Source organism: Mytilus galloprovincialis, chromosome 7 (assembly GCF_965363235.1).
Source record: "Mytilus galloprovincialis chromosome 7, xbMytGall1.hap1.1, whole genome shotgun sequence".
NCBI lineage: Eukaryota > Metazoa > Mollusca > Bivalvia > Mytilida > Mytilidae > Mytilus > Mytilus galloprovincialis.
Window position 1 is genome coordinate 68573649 of NC_134844.1, and position 26277 is coordinate 68599925.

A 26277-nucleotide genomic window follows, 5' to 3' on the forward strand; every position below is an offset into this window, starting at 1 on the left:
AAATCAATTTCTACAACAAATCTAGATTGACCAAAGAAAGTTTATAACATTTTTGAATTTAAAGAAAACATTCAAAGAACAAATAGTTATAGTTTTTTCTCTCCATAAAACTTCAGACATATGACTGAGTGAAATCTAAACGTTTTGTGAGAAAAAAACACTTTTCAAAAAACTGCACCTTTGATTAACAAATGTGATAAACTTTCTAAAATTCCATACTAGTCTTTCAGTGCCAATTATGTGGACTAACCTTTCTTGATACTGGTTTGGGAGTTTCTCCTGCTTTCTTGGCTTGTTCTTGAATAGCCTTGAACTTCTCTACCATAGATTTGGCTGCGTCTTTCTCTGGCATACTTTCAGGGGTATCACTTTCTCCTTCTCTGGCCACTCCATACAAATGTTGTGGGTGACTTTCAAACACACTTGGCCTTCCTTGTTCCTGATATTGCCCAGGTAGGTCACCAGGTTGCACACTACTATTTACACCAGCGGGGGATTTGGGCGACATTGGGAAATCTCTAGGTGGAGTGAATTCTTTGTGTTTTGGTGAGGGTGTATTTTTTCCGCTACTTGTTTCGAGCTGTTTCCATTTAGAAACCATATTCTTTGCATAGCCTTCTTCTGGGAATTCAACATCTCCTGCTGATGCTTCTCCTTCTCGAGAGACATCGTCTCTAAGTTTTGGAGTGCTTTCTAAAATACCGCTCTCAGCCTGCCTGACCTCAACTTGTAAAGATGGCGTTGGAGTATTTTCAAATACACCTCCTTTATCTGGAGGTGGTGTAAATTCTTTCTTCCCTCTTGAGACAGGAGAAGTTTGTGTTTGTCCATACTGTTTAAATTTACTAGCCAGGTTTTTAGCCATACCACGTTCTGGTAACTCCTCTTCCTTGAATTCCATCCCGTCTGAACCTTTGACTATATCACCACGCTGTGTTGGTGTACTCTCTAGAACTCCTGCTACTGTTCTTCCATCAACATCATCCCTTGGTGGGGTCACCTCTTTATATTTGGGTTTGGGAGTAGAAGATGGTGAAGGGGACTTAGACGATTCTATTTCACGAAATTTGGCAGCAATATTTCTGGCTGCACCCTTTTCTGGCAATACTTCTTCCACTTGCACATCAGATTTAACAATTTCTTCTTTGCCTTCGGGACTGCTCTCAAAAATTCCACTTTCCGATTTACCTTCATATTTCGGAAGAACTGATCTTGGTTCACTGACATATTCCACTTTTCCTGTTTTATCTGGAGTTAACTCCCTTTTTCTCTCTGACACATGTGCCGTTCCTGCTTTATCACTAATCTCTTTGAAGCGGGATGCTAGATTTTTTGCTGTTCCTTTTTCCGGTAAAGCTTCCTCATTTTGCATGCCTGATCGAATTATATCTGGGAGATCCTCTGTTGGTTGGCTCTCAAAAATACCCGACTCCATTTTTCCTTCATATTTTTCCATGACAGAACGAGGCTCACTGACATATTCATATTTTGTGTTACGATCTGGTGTCAGTTCCCTTCGACCTTGATTTGATTCTCCTGATTGTGTTCCAATCTGCTTAAACCTTTCCATTATGCTTTTTGCAGATCCCTTTTCAGGTAGGGTCTCTTCTTGGGCATCATATGAGTGAACCACTCCTTCCTCACTCGTAGGTACATTCTCGAAAACACCCCCTTCGACTTTCTGGGGTTCATTTTCAATTCCTTTTTTTGGTTCGCTCACATATTCAACTTTTCCTGCAACTCTGGCTTCAGGTGGGGTTGACTCCCTCTTGTATGATTTAGTTGTAGTTTCAATCTGTTTAAATTTTTGCAATATGTTCTGAGCCGATCCGACTTCTGGCAATTCGGCTCCGATATCTTTATCACTTTCCCTTACCACGTCTGGATTTCTGACTGGTTCGTTTTCATATTCCCCACCTTCGGCACTGGCTATTTCCTCATGGACTGATTTCTTCCTTTCTCTAACAACTTCATCAGACTGGTTTGATTCTAATTTATTTCTAATTGAAGACATTTGATCGAAACTAACCTGTAAAGATAAAAAAAAAATCTCAAATCTTTATGCTAAATTTACTCTCATACATGTATAATAAATTGTAAATTCAGAAATTATTGCATGCATTTAATATTTAGATTTTCAAAGAACAAACAATAACAAGAATTTAACCATTGCGATTTCAGGAAAATTTGAATACAGATAACTGTATCAGTTATCAGAATGAAAGTTCTTACATTATTGTAAAACCCACCTATGAAATCACATTATACAAATTAATAATACCCTCACAATAGATTCTAAATTTACAGAAAAGCTGTCAATGAATAGATTATTGGATGACAATAATTCAAAAGCAGAACAGTTTCTGTCAATTGGATTAGAGCATCTATCTTCTCATGTTATAGTAAAACTTAGTAACCCATTCAAGTATATAAAGTATACATTCATAATTTATGTTAAATTTGATTATTGTAAATTCAGAAATTATTGCGTGCATTTATTATTGCGATTTTGTAATTTTAGACTTAAATGCGATTTTATTTTTACAATTTTGAGAAAAATCTAGTTCAATTCATATAAAATATTTAAAAATGTGAGTGTAAATTATTTCGTTTACAACTCTGTCGCATTTTTCGCAATAATAAAAACCTTGCAATAATTTCTGATTTTACAGTATAAGAAAAAGGAAACGGTGGAAACAAATGGATATTATTTTCGACCTTGTGATAGGAAAATGACCATTTCATGATCTAACTATGATACCCCACGCACTGGTATCCAAAGGGACTAATAAACTGTATTCAGAAAAATAACATTGGAAATGAAAGCTCAAGTGATCTAAATTATTCAATTCTACTAAAAGTAAAGGGTCACCTATGTAAAACATGGTTTTCAATAATCTTATTATACTGTTGTAAAAGGTGTTTAGGAGACAACAAGAGCTGCTTAATATATTTCTGGGACCATGTTGACCCTGGATCAGTTCAGAAATGTTTTGATGCAAGTCCTAACATTTAAGATGTACTTAAAAAAAAAAGTGCATTTTTGCTGAGCAAACACATGTATATGTGCTTCAAATTGAGTATGAATGGCAGAATGCTTAATTTCTATATAAACTTGACAAAAACCCAAAACAAAGGAGCTGTGCTACTATTAATGTGCTTCAATAAAATTAATGGTACCAATTTTCTTGAACCAGATGCGCATTTCGACAATACATGTCTCTTCAGTGATGCTCGTGGCCAAAATATTTGAAATCCAAAGCTTATATAAAAGATGAAGAGCTATAATCCAAAAGGTCCAAAAAGTATAGCCAAATCCGTAGAAGAAATCAGAGCTTTGCATGAGGGAGATACATTCCTTAATTTATAATAATTTCTATCATTTTGTAACAGCAAATTTTAATAACACAAAAAATCCGTATTTTCATGCCAGTACCAAAGTACAGGATTACAGTAAAGACTTCTACACAGAGCAAACCTTATTGCAAGTTTGTTTGTTTGAAATGTGTATCAATACGGATAGTGTGCCATAAACTTAGACACTATATCAATTCTTTCCCATTGATATATTTTGCTGACATAAGAACTTTTTCTCCCAGTTATTATCTAAAGCATGGAACTAGTGTATTATCAATTAATGATACTTATAATGTAGCTTTAATTAAATCAGTACAGTAATCAGTATATTTTTATTAAGGCATTTCTCACATAATCTGACAATGTTCATTACAGTATTTTTATTATTTATCAATGGGGGAAAAAAATGACTGAGGTCACAAGGGAAATAACTCCAAACATTCTTTATTGTTTTGCGTACCCAGTGGAATTAGGTATGAATGTTTGCACAAGAAGTGTGTAAACGAGAAAGAAGCACAATTTGACATCTTGGAAAGGGATGGATGGAATCTTAAGAATAGACAACAGTATGCACCTCTCAGAAACAGGATTCTTGCAATCTGACTGGTAAATCACACAACAGCATAATTAAACTATATACGTTGGGGTATAAAAAAGTAGTATCAAATGTGCACAGCAATGTAAAATGATACATTTCTATAAATTTCCAAGATTATATACAATACTATGCGTAACTTTTTTCAATACACTGATTTTGCTTGAGGTCAGGAAAAGTGACATAACTTTATTTACTTTTTGGGATAAACAAATTAGTAAAGGAAAACTCAGAGTACGTGCATTTTCAGTACATCCCTAATTACACTTAGGTAACTGAATAGTGCCCCAGTCGGGGTAAGGCAAAAAGAAGTGTACCTATGTGCATGATTCTGACACGTGTTAGTCATGTTTTCTGCGTGAAAAAAGGCTTGGTGTTCTATAAATTTTGCTTACCTCTTCTTCATTTTTATCTGACTCTCTGAACACGCCTTCATCAAATCCATTCTCTACTACACCACTGAAAAATAAATCAATGTTTGAAACACACATGAAATATACATATGTGACAAGAGCTACATATGCTAGATAGTGATCATGAATAAAATTTATGTAAAAAATTGAATCTTTGACTATCCGATAACTCAAATTTCTAAAATTGAGTCAATTCTGTGGACATGAATTCAACAGCTATTTCTCTTTTATATTTTTGCTGCAATACTGACAGAGACTTCCAGCAACTTTTTAAATACCAAAATGCTAAAGATTTATCTTAAAATGGAAGACTATTGTTACAAACTTAGAATTTCAGACAAATAGCCAATGATACTTAAATACTTTTTTGTTTGATACTTTATATTACATGTACTATGGAAGAATTTATTTTGGTCAGTTCCAAATCCCATTGATAAAAGAAAGACTGTTTAAATCGCATATATACAGTAATTTGTTTACAAATTCTGCACAGCAGCCAATCAAAAAATTGGAATTTTAAGTTTCCTTTGACATTTAAATTTATGAATCACAAAATATTCCAGAAATAAAAATCTCATTAGTATAATAATGAATCTTCAGTATACAAAATTATAATAAAGTTCTACAAAAACCTAGTTGACTTCATAAAGAAGGCTTTATACATGTATACTACATTACATCAATGGTTCTTCATCACTAAGATTAATGCAGTCTCGACAAACTGACTGCACAAAATGTTGCATGATTGCAATACAAAGTGTGTTTTTGACTCTGCACTGTAGAAACTTAAACATGTTTAGTGCAGATACTTAATGAACTTGAAAATTTATTGTTTATTCTGAGGATCAGCCCTGCTAAAAGCTTAAGTTTGAAAAGTCAACTTAACTTGCTCAACACATATGATGGTGTGTCTAATTTTGCAGTAATAAAATAATGGTATGTTTGATTTTGTAATATAGTACATCACTACATTAATCATGGAAGTGTGTATGTTTGCAGTAAAGTATCCCATGAAGGACCTTAATTGAAATAAACACATATTGTATTGTATTATTAAATATGATATGACTCATATGCAATATGTTTTTTTCAGCATAAGCATGTTGTAAAATTCAAGGCTGAATTTGATAGTGGCTTTGTTGAACAGTAGATCAGCACAAAAAATGAATGTTTCAATTGACATGTCTTATTAAGTTTCTAAGATCACAATAATTTATAATTTAATAAATGCATACTTGAACATAAGAAAATGTAGTATGATTGCCATTTAGACATTTATTGTCCGAAGACCTAATTAGAATCTATGCAAATACAGGACATTACATTGCCTTCAACAATGAGCATATGTTAAGTTATCTATGAATCTATGACAAGATCAAAATCAAAAATCAAAAAAATCAAAAGAGAAAAGTTCAAAACAGCCCATTTAAGAAAATGATGTTTTCACATTTATGCAAATACCAACAAAAAAGCCTCAGTAACTAGGAGCGTATTGGTTTCATTTTAAACAATGTCATTGATTTCGAGTGTAAATGTAGTCGTGAAATCTGTTTAGTTTCAATATATATCATGGAAGTAAAGAACATACCTACATTTATGTCACGTTGTCATGGTAATGGTTGAATTAGTGTACTTTCTTAATCTCTTGTTACTTTTCTTGTTATGCAAGATGATACAACAATGCCTGCATGTTTCTTATACAGTTAGGTGTAACGGAGGAGTATGATAGCTGACAAAAAAAGTTTTGTTTTTGTTAGCTGGTTTTTAAAAAGTTACAAAAATAAAGAATTTATTACATTTAGACCCCTTAGCCATATTATGGCACACTTCTTTTTTTTCAACGGAAAAAGTGAAACATATAAAGAACATGGAGAAAACATTTAAATGAGAAATTCAAATCTAGATGCTTTCTGTGTGTTGCTGGGTCACTGTCTTAATTACATTTCTCCTCAATCTTCTGTTATGATCATTATAACTTACCTTTGACTTGAAGTTACTGAGCCTCCAGTTCCTGAAAGTATAAAAATATCAAAATTTTAGTTATTGACATGATTTTTAATCATTAGGCTACTGTAATGAGGCAACTTAAATTATTTCAATGCAGACATATTGTAGAAAAGCAATGGTACATATCTAATTTAAATCTTGTCCTCAATTACTATGCGCATAATATGTGTGCAACTGGACATTAATTAAGTAACAATCAATCATGTTTTTCTATCTTTGTACACATTATAATCATGAGCAAGCCAACAATCAAATTACTCCCAAAATGACTTTACATTTGTGTGTTGATTGTTATCGACCCAAAATTAAAACTTGATAATGATCTGTATAAGTTTCATATCATTTGGTTGAGGCAAACTAAAGTTAGAGAACGGAAGCCAACTTTAGGGCATACAGACGGAAATAATTACTAAGTTTCAAGTTGATTGGACTTCAACTTCATCAAAAATTACCTGGACCAAAAACTTTTAACCAAAACTTTAACCTGTAACGGGACAGACGGACGAACGTACGGAGGGACAAACTGACAGACGGAGGCACAGACCAGAAAACATAATGCCCAAAAATGGGACATAATAAATGGGGCATAAAAATTATGAGCTGTTGATCACCTACCAGAAGTTTGAAATTTCCACAAATCCTTTTCACAAAATTTACTCCCAGAATGCAATTGTCCAACATAATGTTGGTACCAGTTTTCTTTCGAAATTGACATTTTAAAAAACCATACATTTCCAAAATCACTCTAAGCCAAGGAAAAACACATATTCAACTGATGCAACCCTATTTTATGTATACTATGTGCAACATGTCCATTGAGACTAATTTGTTGTCTGATTAGATCATGTTAATTACCATGTTAATTAAGTGACCAGATGTAAATAATTATAGTTTATCTGCTAATTGTAACAGTGCAATCAACAAGTAATTGCATCTTAACTTTCTTGCAAACATTTTCTTTAAAAAAAAGTTGTTTCATTAGGATTTGAATATATAATTCTTTGAAAAATGTATAGCGCTTTTTTTATAATATTTATTTGTCATTTTGATAATGAATGTAAGATAGGGTTATTCCCATATTCAAGAAGTAGTTTAACTCCATCATACAGGTATATAACATATATATGAAATGTGACATTCAGTATCACTGGTACTTCTTCAGTGGCTATCTACTTTAATTCTTAGTTAGTGTCTATGTCAATTTGTGGAAATGTTTTGTGTTTTAACACATCTTGGACAGCCTCTGACATGTCAGATACATATTCTCAACATTTATATTAGACTTTGGGTGATTGAAGGCTTGACATATTGTCAAACTTGTCTGTTGTTTAAGACTAATTAAGGAGGTAGACTTAGGTTAAGGGAAATAACTCTTACAATCATCAGTACGTTTATGTCAACCATTTTTTAAGAATATATTCTAAGCTTCTAGGTTACAGATTATTTTCAATCTGTTTCAGGTAAATGCTTAAAATACATTGATGAACTTGACTTTAGAAACGCATATTAAGTGATTTGCAGAGTTATCTCCCTGAACCAAGGTCTACCCCCTTAAATTATGTATCCAAATTATACCACTATATGGTTTTACTTTAATTTGTTTGGTTTGCTGTCTTATTTACCTATATCTACATCTCTTTTTATTTATCTAAATATCCATCTATTAATTCCTTTGAGAGGAGTCTCCCCTGTCCAATGTGTAGATGAATCAAAAGTCAACTACTTTTTGTTTCTAGGAATTATGCATTTTTACAATGTCTAGTCCATTTATGCATAAAAGGAAGTAAAATGAATAAATCAAAACCAGATACAAAATTCTTAATCAAGTGCTCAAACATTTGTTCCCAAATATTTTTACCAAAACATCAATTCGAAGAGTAAAGCAAGAAAGAGAAAGAAGGAACTAAAATACTATCTGTCTATAATGATCAAAGATTCAAATACGCAAACTTGAAAATTATACCTTCCCATAGAATAAACTTTCAAATGAACCCTACCTTTGCTTAGGTCAACAAATGTTACATTCAACTTTGATGATTTTGTATCCTTATCCTTAAAATGCTGCAAATAGCTTGTGTACCAAGATGCATTCTTTATTGTCGCCTGCATGATTTACTCTACATATTTTACACAACAGAAATCCACGTATACTAAATTATCATGTCCCACATTCTTTTAACTTCGGTCTTTTTAAAAAGTTCTCTTGTGTCAATAAAACCCCACTGTTATCATAAATCTAAATTGTCATATAACTATTTTGTCACTGCAAGTGCAAAAATTAGAACAATCGGGGTATTTCTCTTTTGTTAAATGTCCCGTTTTGTCTTCAGTAGAATAATTTGTGGTGATTATCTTTCATTTCGAAAAAGGATAAGAAAAACTACTGCATGTATAAGAGTTCACCTTCAATCCAATTTAATTGTATTTTATTTAATTGCTTATTTCACTAGTTTTGAAGATTATTAAATCGTAATTAGAATTTAAATAAATGCTCCAATTAGAAATATTAACACTTCAACCAATGACTTGTTTAAGCTGAAGAACGGCAAGATTTGTCGATAGGTTTATTTGGCCACTTAATCCCTCTTTAATCGGAAAATCCTCGTAGATACTCCACAAGTATATGAAAACTTTTTCGAAAGTCAGTTTTAAGCACACAAACCAATAAACTGATATTTAAATGTGCAAATATTTAGTCTGCCGTCAAAATAATGTCAATATTTTCCAGATCTTATAAATCCAAATTACAGTTTCAAATATACAAGTGTATATTATTTATGTTAAAACGTAAGCAATAATAATCCAAATTTCACAGTATCCCTACAGGACAGTTATATCAATGACACTAATCCGGACAAAACCACGCTCCCTGACACCCTAGGGTCAAATATCTACATATTCCTAGGCATCTGTTGTAACTGTTGATTTTTATCAGTATAAAAACAAATTCTCCAATCAAGAGGACAAATTGTAAATATTTAATTAATCAATATTAAATATTTGTTAAAAATATCTATAAGCATTGTCCAGGACTGTTCTGAAGGAAGATCGTCTTCTGTCGGTTCAAAGTATTGATCAGGACTATTCTCAAGAAAGATAGTCTTCTGCCAGGTAAAATTGACATATCTGCATCGTTACAACAGCTTGAGGTAATTTTATTTAACTCAGGGCGACAGATGTGACAGTCAAGTATGTTGTAAATTTATATGTATACAAGAAACATAAATTGTAAAATTATAAGGTGATAGAAAAGACCAAAAGCCATTTATAAAAAGTTTGTACAGGTCAAAAGTTCACCCAAGGTCAAGTTGAACTGCTGTTCATGCAGAGGTCATGTACTTGAGTCAACTGGTTTATAGATACATTTTATCGAGGATGCTGTTGGGATGAAAAATCTTCAGTGATCAGTACAAAATCCACTTGGAAGAGACTGGTTCAAAGGGAACTGAGCAGACAACAGAGTTCAAGGTCATTAGGAAATGACATTTGACCTACTTTATCAGTAAGGTAAGTTATACACACATTGTAAAGATGACAACAATGAAATATAAAGAAGGAAAATATGTCTTTTACTAAGACAAGAAAGTTTATGCTTTATCCATGACATCATTGGTATCTAATTCCTAAACACACAAGACAAAATAGGAAACAATGGAATACCACCTTTATTGTTGTTCTTTAGATGAAGGTTTGGTGCTCAGGCATTCAGATGTAAATTTCAAAAGAAAATTGAAACAAATATTGAGGCTTTAAAGCTCCCACCTTATGTGGAGATTTGACAACTGTATGTAACTTGATCTCATTTCACATAGATTGTAAACAAAGAACCTGCTCAAAGAAAGACAACTCTTGTAAAAGCATATTCGCTATTTCGTTTAAAATTGTCATTATTTTTTTCATAAGAATTATAGATAGATGGTTGTCTTATTAGTAATCATAACACATCTGCTTATTGTGATTTAATATATAAATAACATTATGGAGAAGACTGAAAGTAGAGGAAAATCTTCTGATTAAACAAACAGACAGAATGATGATATATTCTTGCACTAAATTTGAGGTGTTACTGGCCTAGTTATCAGTCATTCATCTAAAAATACAAATCTTGGATAAAAACACAAAATATGAAAAGAAATCTATATTTTTTTTTTGCTTAAAAACCCTTCCAAAATATTAATCTTACACAAGCAAGATAGGATTAACCTCAATACACTTTCTTCTTAAAAGAACACTATTTAAACTAATTCAATTTCACCTTATTTCACTTCAATACATTATTTATGCCAATAACACACTCCATTCACGTTTTCCTTTGCTTGATAAGTTTTCAATAGACGTGAAACTTCAATAAACATCTACCTACAACTCGGTACAAGTGATAAACACGAAATCAATCAAGGTAAAGTGTAAACATCACGATATACTTAGCATGCAGGTTAAAGATTAAAAAATCAGCTGACTTCGGCAAAAAATATGTATAAACCTATTGGATAATGTTGAGGTTGATTAAAAATTGTTTGCGTAATTTCCAGTGGCAAATATTTCATACATGTTGAGTATGCATCATCATCAGAACTTAAGATGTTTTCTTTTTTCTTTAGAGTTACTGTGTAGAAATTTACAAGCAAGTCTAAGAAACAACTATTTTAAGCTATTGTTGATTATCAGTGTTGAAAGTTTACCCCTTGGACTGTACAGTAGTGAAAAGACCTAAAATGTGTGAAAATAAAAACCTTTTCACGAAAAAAAAAGAGAGCATGATAGAAAATATATGACAGACTAATAATAAACTTTCAGATTACTCACAATTTTATTATATAGATAAATAAATAGAAGCTTTTTTTTTTTTTAAATGTTTTGACTTTTAGCTGATTGCTGTTTTTGTGTGTGTGTTTGAAATCAAGTACAGTGGCAAATATTTCATGTACATTCAGGACAACTTCAAAATTTTTTTTCTTTTAAGGTTGTAAGGTTTAACCTAACAATAGCCCACTCCTAATTTCCGTCGACCATGTGATATGAGACTTTGTCAGAACTTTTTTTCTTTCTCCTATTTGGGTGCAGTTAATCTCTACATTAGCCCGATTTAAATTAATTATGGAATTCAATGAAATCTGTTTTATTATCTAATCTTAGCACAATATCAACACTGCGAAATGTTATAACTTTTATTTGTTACTATTTATCAATAATTTATCTGAGTCATGCAATCCCCATTTCTATGTTATCTCTTACCTAGTACATGAGTATTGAAATATATGTGCAAAACAACCAGACTTTGTTGAAAAATTAAAAGAAATGACAAGAAATCTTGCACCTTCGCTAGTTAATTATCCCAGCTTTTTTATGGCCTTTATTATGTAATTTGTAGTTGAAAGAAGATCTTGGATTATCTCTACTAAATCAATTAAAATGGTAGACTAACAAATGTTTTCCAAAGCATGTGGTCAATGCTGTCTGAATTAAAAATTATCTAATCAATGTTTGGCAGGAAAAAAAAAAAAAAATCACAAAAATACTGAACTTAGAGGAAAATCAATTCGGAAAGACCATAACCACATGGCAAAATCATATAACAATACACTCAAAAACGAATGGACAAGAACTGTAATATTCCTGACTTGGTACAGGCATTTTCAAATGTAGAAAATGGTGGATTAAACCTGGTTTTATAGCGCTAAAACTATATGAAAACTTTAGCTAAACCATCAATATATTTAAATCCACGAAAATTACAAAATTTCTTAATTCACGAAAAATTGGTACTTAAAAAATTTATTGAAACCTCAGTAGACGGTTACTTTTCAACATGCCAAGAGATCTGCCATGAACTCTTAAATTCTCCTAAAAACTTTTGACATAACATGGCTTATCTTTTAACAAAATGGAATATCTATTAATTGCATGTTAGTATACATGCTTGCAAACTTTAATTGATTCACAGTTTAAAACCTACCTGTAACTGGTAAGAAATTAAATTGACAGTTATTTATCTACACACTCCAGAACATTCTCAAGAAAGAGATTATATCATGCATATATCCAATCTTATATGTGATTACAATGCATATCTAATTCACTTCCTTGTTGGCAAGGTCATGCCACCAGTATGTTGCAATAGAGTTCTTAACTCTGCCCAAGGTCATAGAGTTCTTAAAATCCTTAATATTACTTTGAAAAATCAGTTTAAGTTTTTAGAGGAGGATCAAGAGATTTTCAAGTCAGTACATGCATTAAGTAAATTTGTTTTTAAAATCCTTCTCAAAGATATGCACCCATCTTAAACTGTTAGAGATATATCTGGAATCATTTTCAATCAAGGAAATCAAGGAGGAATCAAGTTGTATTATGTTAGAAGCTGTGGATCATAAAGATAATCATCCCTTTCAAGGCTATTGTCATTACATATAAGATGAAAGATGTTTTAAGCAGCCAAAAATCCATCAATCAAAACTGTTCATATAAAATAAGAAAATGTGGAATGCTTGCCAATGAGACAACTGCAGTCTCTTTAAGAAACAAAATGACACAGAAATTCACAACTATAGGTCACTGTTCAGCCTTCAACAATCAGTAAAACCATAAAATAGAATGCATTGCAACTCTATTCCAGTTCGGAATTCAAGAGGGTGTATGCCCCCCCCCCCCCCACTTTTGATCGAAAAAATGTTTTGCATCAATCAGCTCAGCAGTATTCCAATTTCTGAAATTATGCCCTTTCGACACTCCTGGACACTCTCCCCAAAGCATACTGAGCCACTTGAAAGGAAGATAATCCTCATGCAAGAGGTCATTTGAGTGACTATACAAAGGCACAAATATGGCCTTATCATATAGCTACAAAGGTGTGTGTGAAAGAAACTGTTCAGGAAAATAATTTTTACTTTTTTGAAAATGGGAAAATTGACCTTCATACAGAAATGCAAGTACATGTATCTAAAAGATTAGCTAAGTCAGCAATTTCATACTAATATTTCCGACAGATTACAAAAAATAGAGGTAAACATTGACAATTAAATTTTTATCAATCATTTTGATCTAAGCCTAAGGTGTTAATTATACAGGTGAATTTACCTGTAAACAAGACAGTACAAGTTATTTACCTGCCATTTCTACCAATAATCCAACAAAATAATCCTAGGGTGCCTCCCCGGTGCCGATGCCCCAAATATTTACGGATATGCTCACTGCACCATGTCCAAAAACACTTCCATGAATAAAACCATAGAGAGAATATGATTGACCTTTGACTTCAAATCTAACGGTCCGTTTAATAATACGATAATCTATTTTACTACTCAGGTCCAACTAAATACCCAATGAATAGTGTAGTTAACAGTTATCGACAAGACCACAATCAGCTTTTTTACTATTTATATTTATATAGATATAGTATCTAAATATCTTAAAACGCTTATTCTGTCATAACGTCTGCTCAGAGATTTAAACTTTAGGTAAGACAATATTTACATACATTTGAATAACATTGAACTGAACTAATAAAATAGGACTCCAATGATATAACTTAAACATTATTAAAGGGCATGCATTATATGTTTTCCTCAGATGACTTTGAAATCACAAGACACAACTAAAGAACTGTTTTTTTGGAAAAACAGATTTTTTTTCCCAGCAATTCTGCAAAGTCTTGCAAAAGGACTCCATAATAATATTGTACCAAATGAAATGTTTGTTTTAAAATTTTAATTATGCAAAATTCTAAACATTCAGGGGTGCCCAAGACTTTCAGAAATAAACTGGACATTTTGTCCAGTAAACCATTCTTCCTAACTGGACCAGTCTTTTTAACAGGATATTTACACATATGTATAAGATTTGGACAAATTTTAAACTTTTATTGGTCATTTGGTCCATCAATGCATATATCCCTTATTACTGGACAAAACCAATTTTACTGGCCTTTGCCCAATGTCCTTTGACCTTGGGAATGACTGCTAACATGTAAAGTTTACTTACACCCTTTAAGCTAGTTCCAAATTAACAGTCAATTGAATTACTTATTTTTTTAAATTTTGAAATCTCCAGAAAGTAAATTACAAAATACAATTGAAATTGGCCAATTCCTAACATTTATAAATATTTAATCATTGTATGATTAACCATGAACTATTAATCCTATGCCAATTTGATTGTGGATATGACTGTCAATATATCATGTATATATATATGCATTATTTTTTGGGTTGAGATAACCAACAAAATTTTTTAGCATGACGCATACATGTACTTGTATGTAAATGTCAAAAGTATGGTCTCTTGTCAGAGGTTGTCTTATTTCATATGTATTGTGTGTATAATCTTGTTTAGAAGGTAGGTAGTTGGTAACTTCTCCCCAATTCCGTCACATGTATTTTTTCTGACTAAGGCAATCTAAAGCTTGTCATATAAGTACAGTGGATTTCTTTAATTTTATTGGTACCAAAGTTCATGTATATTTGATTTCGTGGTTTCAAGTCAGATGAAAACTATGAAAATGCAATCCCAAAAATAATAATGAATCCACAGTATTGTTCATACATGTGTATCTTCAAAGTTAATCAATTGCTTTCTCAATATTTCCAATCATACATGCCATTTTAAAAACATTGCATGTTTTATATTTATAAATACAAAGTAACAAAGCCTTTTCAAAGCACCGTTTAGAGAGAGATACATCATTGTAGAACAATTTCAGTAAACAGCATTTCAATAATAGAAGCTGTACAAGGCCATTAGACCTATAGTGAACTAATCACACACTTGTTTTTCAGTAGAGTGTAATTTCTAGCAATATGAACATTCCATTAATTAATGTCAGTTAACTAAGAATAGATACAATCAAACAGCGAGTACAGACAAAAGTGAAGTCTATCTATCAAGTTATTTCTTGAATACAAGTCATTATACACTCATCTACAATGCATATATACTTTTCTCCTATGAATAGTTTTAAATACAATGTATGTCATTTGGAGGCCCTTTCATAGCTTACTTAGCTGTATCTGTTTAAATGCTCCTTGTTGCAGTCTACAGCATGTATAGACAAAAGTGAAGTCTATCTATCAAGTTATTTGTTGAATAATACAAGAGTAATCATACATGTTATACACTCATCTGCAGTGCATGTACTTTTCTTGCTTGAATTGTTTTACACATGTCATTTTGGAGCCTTTTATAGCTTCCTATTCACTATGTGAAGTTCATACAACATGTACAATGACATAAAAAAGAAGATGTGGCATGATTGCCAATGAGACAACTATCCACAAAAAACCAAAATGACACAGACATTAACAACTATAGGTCACTGTATGGCCTTCAACAACGAGCAAAACCCATACCCCATAGTCAGCTATATGGTTGTTATCTTCTAAGTCTTTTGGTCTTTGATGGAGAGTTGTCTATTTGGCAATCATTAACTAGATCTTGACATGTTATTTTTTTTATAATGGTACTTTTTCAAATTGCTAACATGAGATGTATGGTACATATGATTACCAATGAGACAGCAAAAACACATGTTCCTGGTTCGGTTGCCGTTCCAGGTTGAAAATTTAAGGGACTGAATTTATAAGCTCTCCCTTGACACCATTTGTGAGTATGGTCTTGAGGAAAACCATGATAGTCCTTCAGAAGGGGACGATAAAATGGCTGACCCATGATAAGAGAGAGGTCATATCTCTTGCACATTAAAGACATCCTTAAAGATTTCGAAAAAGACTAGGCTGATGCTAAAAATAAATATGTTTAAACTAATGAGACAGTAACCTAACAAGATAAAAAACACTGGGATGGATAAAAACTATTTTTTTTATTCAGATAGGGCAAATATAGGATTGATTGATGGCTTAAGGTGGTACCCAACACCTTAACCAAAATTAATTTGGCTCGTTTAATTTTCTTTAAATTTTGTATTTACTTTGACCTTTTGACAAAAATATAAAAAAATCAAAAAATTTGAACCAACCGTTTAATCAGAAAAATTACACTGGTTATATAGCAGTTTGACAAACACTTATTTTGAGCATTGAGAAGCTTAGTACTCCCTTAACAACACAACGTCATTAAAACATTCTGCTGATTTTACAGAGTTATCTCCCTGTAGTGTTAGGTACCACCTTAATGTCTAGTTGAAACTATCTCATGCAATTCGCATATTGATGACCAAAACAAATGAAGTAGGTTGGTTCTGCAAGAAAGACTGACTTCAATGAAAGGTGGGAAAATTGAACTCTTAACAAGAAAACACCACAACATACAACAAACAACAAAAATAAGTTGAAAGACTTGACTAATCAAATTGTCAAAAATCACATAAAAAATCAACTAACAAAAAAATACAAAGGTATCAATCTGCAAGTACTCACAGTAACTGAAAGATTAAATTCAGAGCCATAAACAACCAATAAAAAACTCAGGTATCCAAGAATAAAATTGTACTCTTATAACAAAGAAGCCATAATTTCACCAATATACAGAAAGAATCTAAATTAGATAAGACATAAGATAATTATCTTATCAGCAATAATCTCCATAAGTGTGGGAGACAGGAAAACAAAAGTGCTTCACAATGATACATAACAACAAAATGTTCAACCAGTTCTTTCTGGAATTATACAGACTTCATGAAAAAATGAGCTAAAGATTAATATATATTCCTTAGAAAATTTCATTTTTTTCACACACTGCTGATTGACTGACTGTGCAGGACCATTATGGGTAGTCAAGGTCATTTAAAATCCCTCTTCTTGTCTGTCAATTGTCAAAACTATTTTATCTCACCATAAAACAAAGTAATCATGATAGATATAAGTATATTTTCAATCCACATTGAGACCCTCTTAAATTTTTTGTCCACACTTTTGTCCACTCTGTTACCACCAACCCCAGCTCCATCCTGGACAGGTCACTTAGGTGGTGAGGACAGAATCTTCCTAAATTTTGAGGTGTGATATTTCTAATCTGATTCTTACCTTGTGTCTTCTCTGTGACTGTGGTAGTTTTAGTGGTGCTTGTAGTTTCCTTCTGAAATTTAGAAGAAGTATTAGATTTTCCACTTTTTTTATCACTAGATTCAACTTTTGTAACAGTTTTACTTTCAGTAGATGTTTTCCCTGATAATTTGGGATCCATTTTTTCGGTTTTAACACTTTGAGTTTGAGCTTGAGCACTTCCAGTTTTTGTTTGAACTGACTTTCCAGTAGAAGGTTGACCTTTGTCAACTTTCCCAACATTTGTTTTAACTTTTTCTGTTTTTTCTTCAGTTGTAGTGGCAGATGCTTGAAATTTTGAGGACGCTGTCAACTTTCCAGGAGTTTTATTCCTAAGAGAAGCCATCTTATATTAATAAATCCAATCTCAAATGACAAGACAAGCAAGAGGACACAAGAAAGAAACGAAAAAATAATTATAGCTCAGGTGTGTTACTAATCACCAAACATTGCTATGTATCTTGCAGAATGCACACTTCAAGTAGTCAACAAAGGGGGCACTGCCAGGAATGAGCAATCTTGTTCTACGCACATGAAAATAAAGCACAAAATGTGGCAGATATTTCAAAGGTAGGTATAAATTTTTGGACAATGTTTAATATAACTTCAATTAATATATCTCAGATGTTTTACCTAACTAAGTATTTATGTTCAACATGTGAAATAAATGTAAATTGTTTCAGTATTATTAAAGATTGCTTTCATTTGGTTTAAGCAAAGTCATATTAAGAATGATGTCTTAGAAATAGAAAGAGCTTTCAAAATTTTTAACTTATATTCTTATTACATGTATATTTTAAGCTAGGCAGGGGCAGAATAGTTATATACATTGAAAGCATTTGCAAAGATGGTAAAATATATTTGCAGACAATACAAAATCATCATTTGATTAAAAACTTTATTTTTTGAAATGTTGCCATTGTTGTAGCCAAAAATTGTTTTTAAAACCCTTAGTTGTGCCTCTAAAAGTTTGTAATTATCAAAAAATTCCTGTTGCTAGGGTATTGCCATTGACTCTGCATCAGAACATCAGCGACTGTTAGATGGTTTGATGCTAATTGAAAAAGAGGGTATCGCTTTCTCCTGATAATAACTTTCGACAAGTATCAATACAGGATAGGAATTTAACAACTTGGAACAGGTTGCATATATTGCACATCAAACTGTATTTTACTGATAATATATAATTGAATATGATGGATTAGCATTAATTAGTATAAAGTCATTAATATTATTGTTGATAAATTATTGATATTAGAAAATGTACCAAATGTCAGATTTGTCCTTTTCCAAAGAGGGATAACTCTAACCATTTAGTCTTACTCAGGTTAATATTTTTAATAAACTTAAAAAAGATGTTTTTTTAAGAATTACAGCGCATTCCATTGAGTGTGTAGCCAACAGTAGTATATTTGGTTGGCTTGCTTGTTAGCTGAACCGTGAAGTCATTGCTAGGTTAGGTAAACTTCCCTACTTTAAGAATAGATAGACTAGTCCGATAGAAAACCAATCTGTCTGTTGGACTATAGATGCTACTTCTAAAGGAGGGTAGTATACCTGACCTAATAAAGACTTCATGGTTCAGCTAACAAACAAGCTAACCAAAGATATTCCCTTTGGCTACACACTCAATGGAATCCGCTGTAAATTGAAAAGAAGGTTAGCTTCAGTTGTATTAACTTAAACCTGCATGCATGGGTATTAAATATTGTTGGAAGTTCAATAGGTTTTACTTGTGACTGTTCAAAACAAAAACAGCTATTCAAATTTGGACCATCAGAAAAATATTTGGTTTTAACATTTAATCATATTTGGGCCTTTTAGTAGTAGGCAACATGGCTTTTGATCATTGTTAAAGATCTTATTATTGTCATTCACATCTTTCTTCTTTAGTTAAGGGATAGTTGTTCCCTTGCGAATTGGCACAATAAATCCATCTGGTATCTGTTGCCTCTATCTTTATTAAAGGAACAGTTCAATTTGGTTGTAAATAATTGTTTTTTAGATAATAAATTATATATGTTTTACGTATTTTGTATACATATGTTAAGTTATAAATATGTTATTATTTATGTACACAGAAGTTAAAATCATATGTAATACACATGTGTACTTACAACTGGTGTTACCCTCAGGGAAATAAAACTGGTTGATTTATATGTAACCTAAATACATGTAGAAGATTAAAATTCAATAAAACAGCTTTTTTTTTTTACATTTTTAATTGCAAGATCCAACTCTTAAGTCTGAAATATTTCATTTTAATATATTTTTACAAAAAGTTGGTAAAGAAAAGTCTATTTGACAAAATAACATAAATGTCTTTAATAATTCAACTTCACAGTTTTGGTATTTTTTGATATTTCATGACTTTATTACATAATTGTATTGTTTCTAAATCTATGCATTTTTAGTAAATTTGCTAATCACCAATAAACAATGAATTTTCATTATTCAACATTTTGTTTTCATTTAATCTGCAGTTTTTCAAAAGAATTTCTATTAAGTTAATATCAGATTTATTGAGATAAATTCCCCTTTATTTCACCTCTTCCTGAAGGTCATAATTTAAGGTCATATAACACATAAAAAGATTTTTATTTGGAAAGGGTGTAATTATACCACTACAATAACTTTTTATGTCATTTCTGTCATAAAATATGTATAACAAGAAACAAGACATATTGACTAACTCCTCCAATTAATTACAGGGTGTTTTTAACTTACAGAATACCATTTTAGATTCACAAGTCACACAACACAGTTAGAGTAATCTCCCCTAAACTAGTAGTTTATTCAAAAAATTTTCAACTGAAAAACTATTCGAGTTTGATTTTGTTTGTTTACTCTCTGCCGCCTCATTAAGAGAACAGTTTTTTCAACTTTAACATGACAAAGATAATTTATTTTAAGAATATAATACTAGTATGTAAATATTTTATATTCCATAAGTCATACATGTAAGATAAGACTTCAGAAGAGAAAGTTTCCTTAGAAAATGAAATATATGTCAGAGTAAAAAAAATATTTTTCTTTAAATTTCTAATTGTTGTAGAAATCCTTAATGAAAATCCCAATAGTTGTTGACATTTAAACTTAAAGAACTAAATTCTGAATATTTCTAGTTATTTAGTGTAGTTGATGTAATCTTTTATTTCAAACCAATATGTGTACACATGTATTTAAATAATAAAATTGAAACATAATTTTTGATTTCTAGCTTGAAATCGTCTTATATCAGTTCCTATATTAAAGTTATCACATCAGGTGCAGATGATTCTAGAACATGATAAGGCTATATCTTGATTTGCAGATCAAATTAATCATTTTTTATGACCAATCATAATTTTTTCAGCAGGTTATGTAACAATTTGTTTCTCTCACCAGTATTTATGCAAGAATGTAACACAAGTTATCCTTAGACAAATATAGACAGGAAATTTAGTTTAACACTATACAAATATATTGCTTTCCTCAAAGGTTTGCCAAAAATAATTAGCAGGGCAGTCACCAAAATGAATCAAAGATGTTCAGACATGGATCATGCATCATGTTATGGGCTTTGCTCTTTGTTGAAGGTCTAACAGTGACTTTAAGTTGTTCATTTCTGTGTCATTTGGTCTCTTGTGAAGAGTTGCCGACATTGATAATCATACCACATCTTCTTTCTTATCTCAGGTATAATTTATTTTTGAGTTTTGCTGTGTTTTTAATTAAGTGTATTACCTGTTCCTCTAATGAACTGCTGCTAGTTCTATTTTCAAATTCTTCAGTAGGAATGACTTCCTGTTCTTGTAATTCTACTTCATGTTCTTGTAATTCTTCTTCCTGTGTGACAACCTCAACTGTGTCTGACACGATCTCATATGTATCAGGCACAACCTCAACTGGGTCAGGCTGATTATTCTGATTTAGATCTTCCTCTTGTTCAGCAGTTTCTACAAACTCCTCACTATATTGTGGCACTTCTGGTTCTGTCTGTGTGTCCGCTGCCACTTCCTGTTGTGTGATTTCTACAATTTCTTCTGTTTCCTCAGTAATATCTTGGTCATTTTGCACATCTTCAATAACTTCTGGTTCATTTTGGTCCCCGACTTCAACTAGATCTTGACTGGTTTCCACCAACTGGTCTCCAACTTCGACTAGATCTTGACTGGTTTCTGCCAACTGGTCCCCAACTTCGACTAAATCTTGACTGGTTTCCACCAACTGGTCCCCAACTTCGACTGGATCCTCCTTTGTTTCTATCAATTGGTCCTCTTCCTGTGTAATGAGAATTCCAGGCTGATCATCAAATGTGATCTCAGTTTGTTCACGTATGACATCAGATCCTTGTGCCAGACTTTCAGTTTGTTTTTGTAATATTTCCCGATGTTCAGCTTCATTGAATTTTTCAACTAATTCACTATCTTCATCACTTATTCCATTCATGCTTTCGTGACTTTCATCTCGTCTAACTTCGAACTTTAAACTATCTCCTGTATTCAACAATAAATTATCTCCTTCATTTGATGCCTCGGTTTCCATGGTAACACCAGAATCATCAGTCACAACAGAAATTCCAGTCCCAAGTAAATCCACATCATGTCCATTAGTTTCACCGGCAGACAAGTCATATAGTGGATTAGCAGATGGCTCGGTAGAGTCATTATTTTCAAAATCGTAAAGTGGATTTGATGATTTTGTGGATTTCTGTGAAACATCTATTTCCTCTGACATGATTAAATTATTTGATTCAGATGTGGAGAAACCTTGGTCCATTGAAAGTTCGTATAATGGGTTCACACTTTGGCCGTTACCGTTTGTTGTTACAGAAGCCTGCAAAAATAAAGAAGAAAATCTAAATGATGCATTACATAACAATATTTCAAATGAAAATATACAAAACTATTGAAACAGTTCACAATTCACAGTACTATGATTTCATGCAGTTATTGCATTTTTCCTGTGTGAGACTTTGTTAATTCTAAAATAATTGTTTGTTTATATATGTACATCAATTTGAGATTTTATTTAGTAAGGTGGACGTAACGTAAATTGGCAGCTTATACCCCTTTAAGTCAGTGATCATGAGTGTTTGGCAAGAACCAGAGTATCTCCCACACTGTCAATGAGTGATCATAGGAACATGGGGGAAAGGGCATCAAATATGAATGTTTGGATAGATAATGTAATCATACCACTTAAGTACTGCTAATTGTGTAAAACTCTTTTTTCCCAAGCCTGCAATAGTTTATTTTTAGTTAAACAAAATCCAAGTAAGCACCAATCTCCGATCCCCCACCCCATCCCTCTTAATCATGAAGTAATGATCAGTAGAGTAACAGACATTGGAAGAGGGTTCATAGAAAAATGTCCATCAAGTTCATTGATTCTGTTTACTTGCTTAGGCCAAATAAAAAAGTATGTGTGGTTCCAGTTACATCTGAAAAAAAGTTAGGGTAGGTAGGTAGGGATTTTTTTTATTTTATGGTTTTTTTTTTACATTGAGTCTATGGGAGCAACATTCTGACTTTAACAGTGCTTAATGAAAAATGACAATAAAATCTTTAGGGTAGGCTATTTTTAAGCCGAAAAAGTAGGGACGGTAGGGTTACTGGAACCACACATATATTTTTATTTGGCCTTAGCAATCATATAAATTGTACTTAAACTCATAATCCCACTCAAATATAATTTATATAAAGCAAACTTGATTTGTTTGATGCACCAAATTCAACCACTGCAAAATAATGAATGCTTAAAATGATAAACATGACTACTGGCAAACATACGCTTTGCTCATTGTTGAAGGTCGTATTATAAGTGACATATAACTGTTAACTTCTGTGTCAATTTGGTCTCTTGTGGTCAGTTGTCTGATTGGCAATCATAACACATCTTATTTCTATATTATACAGAATTACTAATGAGGGGGAAAACAGTGGCGGATCCAGCCATTTTAAAAAGGGGGGTTCCCAACCCAGAGTAACGGGGGGGGGGGGGGGGGGGGGGGGGGGGGGGGGTCCAACTACATGCTCCCATTCAAATGCATTGATCGGCCAAAAAAAGGGGGGGTTTCAACCCCCACAACCCCCCCTGGATCCGCCACTGGAAAACAAACAGTTTGTAGATTTATTATCATCCCTAGGGTACCAATTTCAATACAGTTCCTGTATATGTAAAACCATATTTATCACTGTTCAACACAATACAAATTTCTTTAGGCTTGTATGCAGACTTAGGCAAAACCACAGAATAAAAAAAACAAATACAAAGAGTAAATCCTCAATCATGGAAAATCTGTAATCCAACAAATATTGAATCCCCAGTAAAAGGAAACAATGCTAAATAATACTTCTTATTTGTCCATTAAACTAATCAAAAACAACGAAAATTCATAACTTTATCACATTCCTACCAATACAATAACTGTGATACATTGGAAATCTGTGTTGACAAATTAGGATATTAACAGACTTACTCAAATCTTACAGTATCAACAACTTAGCCTAGAACTGTAATCTTTTTGATTCAATAAAAGGATTTTTGTCAGACCAAAACAATAACCTACTATGGGGAAAACAATCAATAATAACTATCTACTATTTGAGGATATATATATATATGCATGTGTCATCTTTGCTATTTCCAATCCATCACAAAACAAGGACATAAAATATCTACATAATTTAATTTCTGAGCAATCTCCGAAACAATTCTTAGAGAAAAAAAATCGATAAGAAAGCGAAACAACATACCATAATTTCAGCCATTTTTTACACCTTCCTTACTTGTTGAATGAAATTCTTTAAACTGTAAAATGAGCTATTGTAAACACACTATTATTTAAGGAATGTAAGACCTTTCTATTAGTCATGCATCTTCTGTCTAACGAAGTGTGGTTTTACCTCTGCACTTTGTGTGGTGTATTGGAAGAATTGACTAATGTCTAGTTGTAAACAATAGAGATGTTAATTAAGAAAAAGGAGGGCCTACAGTTTGTTATTATATTAAATTAATAATAAATCTATACTAAACTGTATGGGATTGACAACAAAAAGGGATTGTGATAGCCAGTATACATCTAAATTAGTTGGTCAGTGTTATAAAAGGCATACAAAATTTTGTTGATATCTTTTGATATTTTTGTGTCGCTGGGTTACTCTTTCATTACCAATTTACTCTAAACTTCAAATGTCACCTTATTCATAGGTTTGTTGATCGTAAAGAGTTTGATGGACAAAAATATCATTGAAATGTCTGGATATCTTCTGATTAATTATCAATTTAACTTAATTTCCAACTTATGACAAAACCCAAAGAGAAGCAAACATGTTTTTAAGGCCTTTTTTTTTTAATTAGTTGGTTTACGGATCCGCCGACCCGATTTTGTTTAAAAGTGAAATAAAATTAAAATTTTGATTTCGTGTTGTTTTTTATTCCGCCGACCCGATTTTTCGAGTGCTGTGAATAAAAAAATCCGAGGCGTTCCAAAACGTTTTGTCTGTGTCAATAAAGCGTTTGTAGTGAACGGCGTATTTTGAAAAGCTTCGAAATGACGCAGACGAATTCAAAAACCCAACGAGGGAGGACCATGGAGTCTGACGGCTTCATCTACTTTCAGTTGAATATTAACTTTGATGGTCAACGTACTCAACCCCTGTAATGTCATGAATGAACAGCATTTTTTTTTTTTTTTCCTCCAACTCAAATTTTTCAGAACAGTTATACGTGAACAAAAAAAAATCTAAGATTGCTATTTTATTTTTATTTTTTTTACCTCCTCCGACCCTAACCTTTGACACTAGTTGTCCGTAAACCAACTAATTAAAAAAAAAAGGCCTAATGTTGTTCTTCGTCTCAAAAAGTCTTTTTAACATGTAACAAAGTTCACCTCTTCTTAGACAGTCCCTAAGCACTGATTTTAACAAATTGAAAAGTCCAAGGCCTTGGAAAAATCTTTGAACAGATCAAATATTTAGACAAATGACAAAAAGTTTCAGTTTGTCTTTTGGACTGTCCCTTTGCCCTCAACAGAGGTCAGACCATTAGTTACTTTAGTCTGGACAAATTGTCACCTTTTCCATCATAGTAATTGGACATTAACAGTAGACGTAACTTGTCAGAGTGGTCACACCTTGAGCTATAAAATATGATCATTAATTTGTTATTAATAATATCTTGTTATTGTCAAAAAATTCATGTCATAAGAGTATATAATACACATATTTACATGTTCCTATTTATGACACTAATTCCGAAGTATGTTTTTTTTACCTAAATAATGTTTGGGGTTCCAAAAGTTATAACGTTTAAGAATAAATTTTAAGATTATATCATGAGAAATTTGTTATACCTACGCAAAGTTATGGGTTCCAAACGATAGCATTTTTGTATAAAATTCAAGATTTAACATATCATGTGAAAATTGTCCAGCTGTGTGTACCATAGTAGTCATGTATGTGTTTTCTAATCTCTCAGTAGAAGTATAAATTTACAAAATTCTCAGCATTTTTGTGGGATTTTTAAAACACTTAGTCAATTCATGCTCCTTTTAAGTTCATAACACTTTAAGATACTTGAACATTCAAAATCCTGAAACAAAATCTTATTGAGTGATTTGATTCTCATACAGAAAGATGATTAGCATTGATATGTAACCTTTACCTACTTCATTGGTACATACATTGTATGTTAATAAACTGTGAAATTACCTTGTACATAAGGGAGCTACCATTTGATTTTTATGGGGGGATAGGATGAAAAATTTTGTCCTGCATTTTTTTTAACTGTAATCTCTGTCCTGCCTTTTTATTTTTCACTCTAATCAGTCCTACCTTTTTTTTTTTTTAGTTTATCCTGACTTTTTTTTACATTAATTGTCGTCCTGACTTTTTTTTTGCAAGTGTCACATCCGGCCTTTTTTTTACTC

The 26277-nt window shown here is 32.1% G+C and overlaps 2 protein-coding genes across 17 annotated transcripts in view; one reads left to right on the top strand and one right to left on the bottom strand.

Moving 5' to 3' along the window:
- LOC143083541 (uncharacterized) overlaps positions 1-26277 on the bottom strand; it is a 73230-nt gene that overhangs the window by 17062 nt on the left and 29891 nt on the right. For 13 of the 15 annotated variants that reach the window (XM_076259790.1, XM_076259792.1, XM_076259791.1 and 10 more), the window contains 6 exons: positions 21090-22181; positions 19481-19528; positions 17346-17397; positions 6346-6376; positions 4348-4411; positions 251-2029 (listed from right to left, as the gene is read on the bottom strand). In XM_076259790.1, coding sequence (XP_076115905.1) covers positions 251-2029; positions 4348-4411; positions 6346-6376; positions 17346-17397; positions 19481-19528; positions 21090-22181 — 3066 coding nt within the window. Of the gene's footprint in view, positions 1-250; positions 2030-4347; positions 4412-6345; positions 6377-17345; positions 17398-19480; positions 19529-21089; positions 22182-24103; positions 24227-26277 lie in introns of those variants that run through there. The other 2 variants (XM_076259797.1, XM_076259795.1) reach the window with 2 other exon arrangements.
- The window catches only part of LOC143083543 (dopamine beta-hydroxylase-like), a 284123-nt gene continuing 267496 nt past the window's right edge, over positions 9651-26277 (top strand). The window contains exons 1-2 of one of the 2 annotated variants that reach the window (XM_076259804.1): positions 9651-9879; positions 17637-17933. The gene's annotated coding sequence lies outside the window, so the exon portion shown is untranslated. The remainder of the gene's footprint in view (positions 9880-17636; positions 17934-26277) is intronic. The other variant, XM_076259805.1, reaches the window with a different exon arrangement.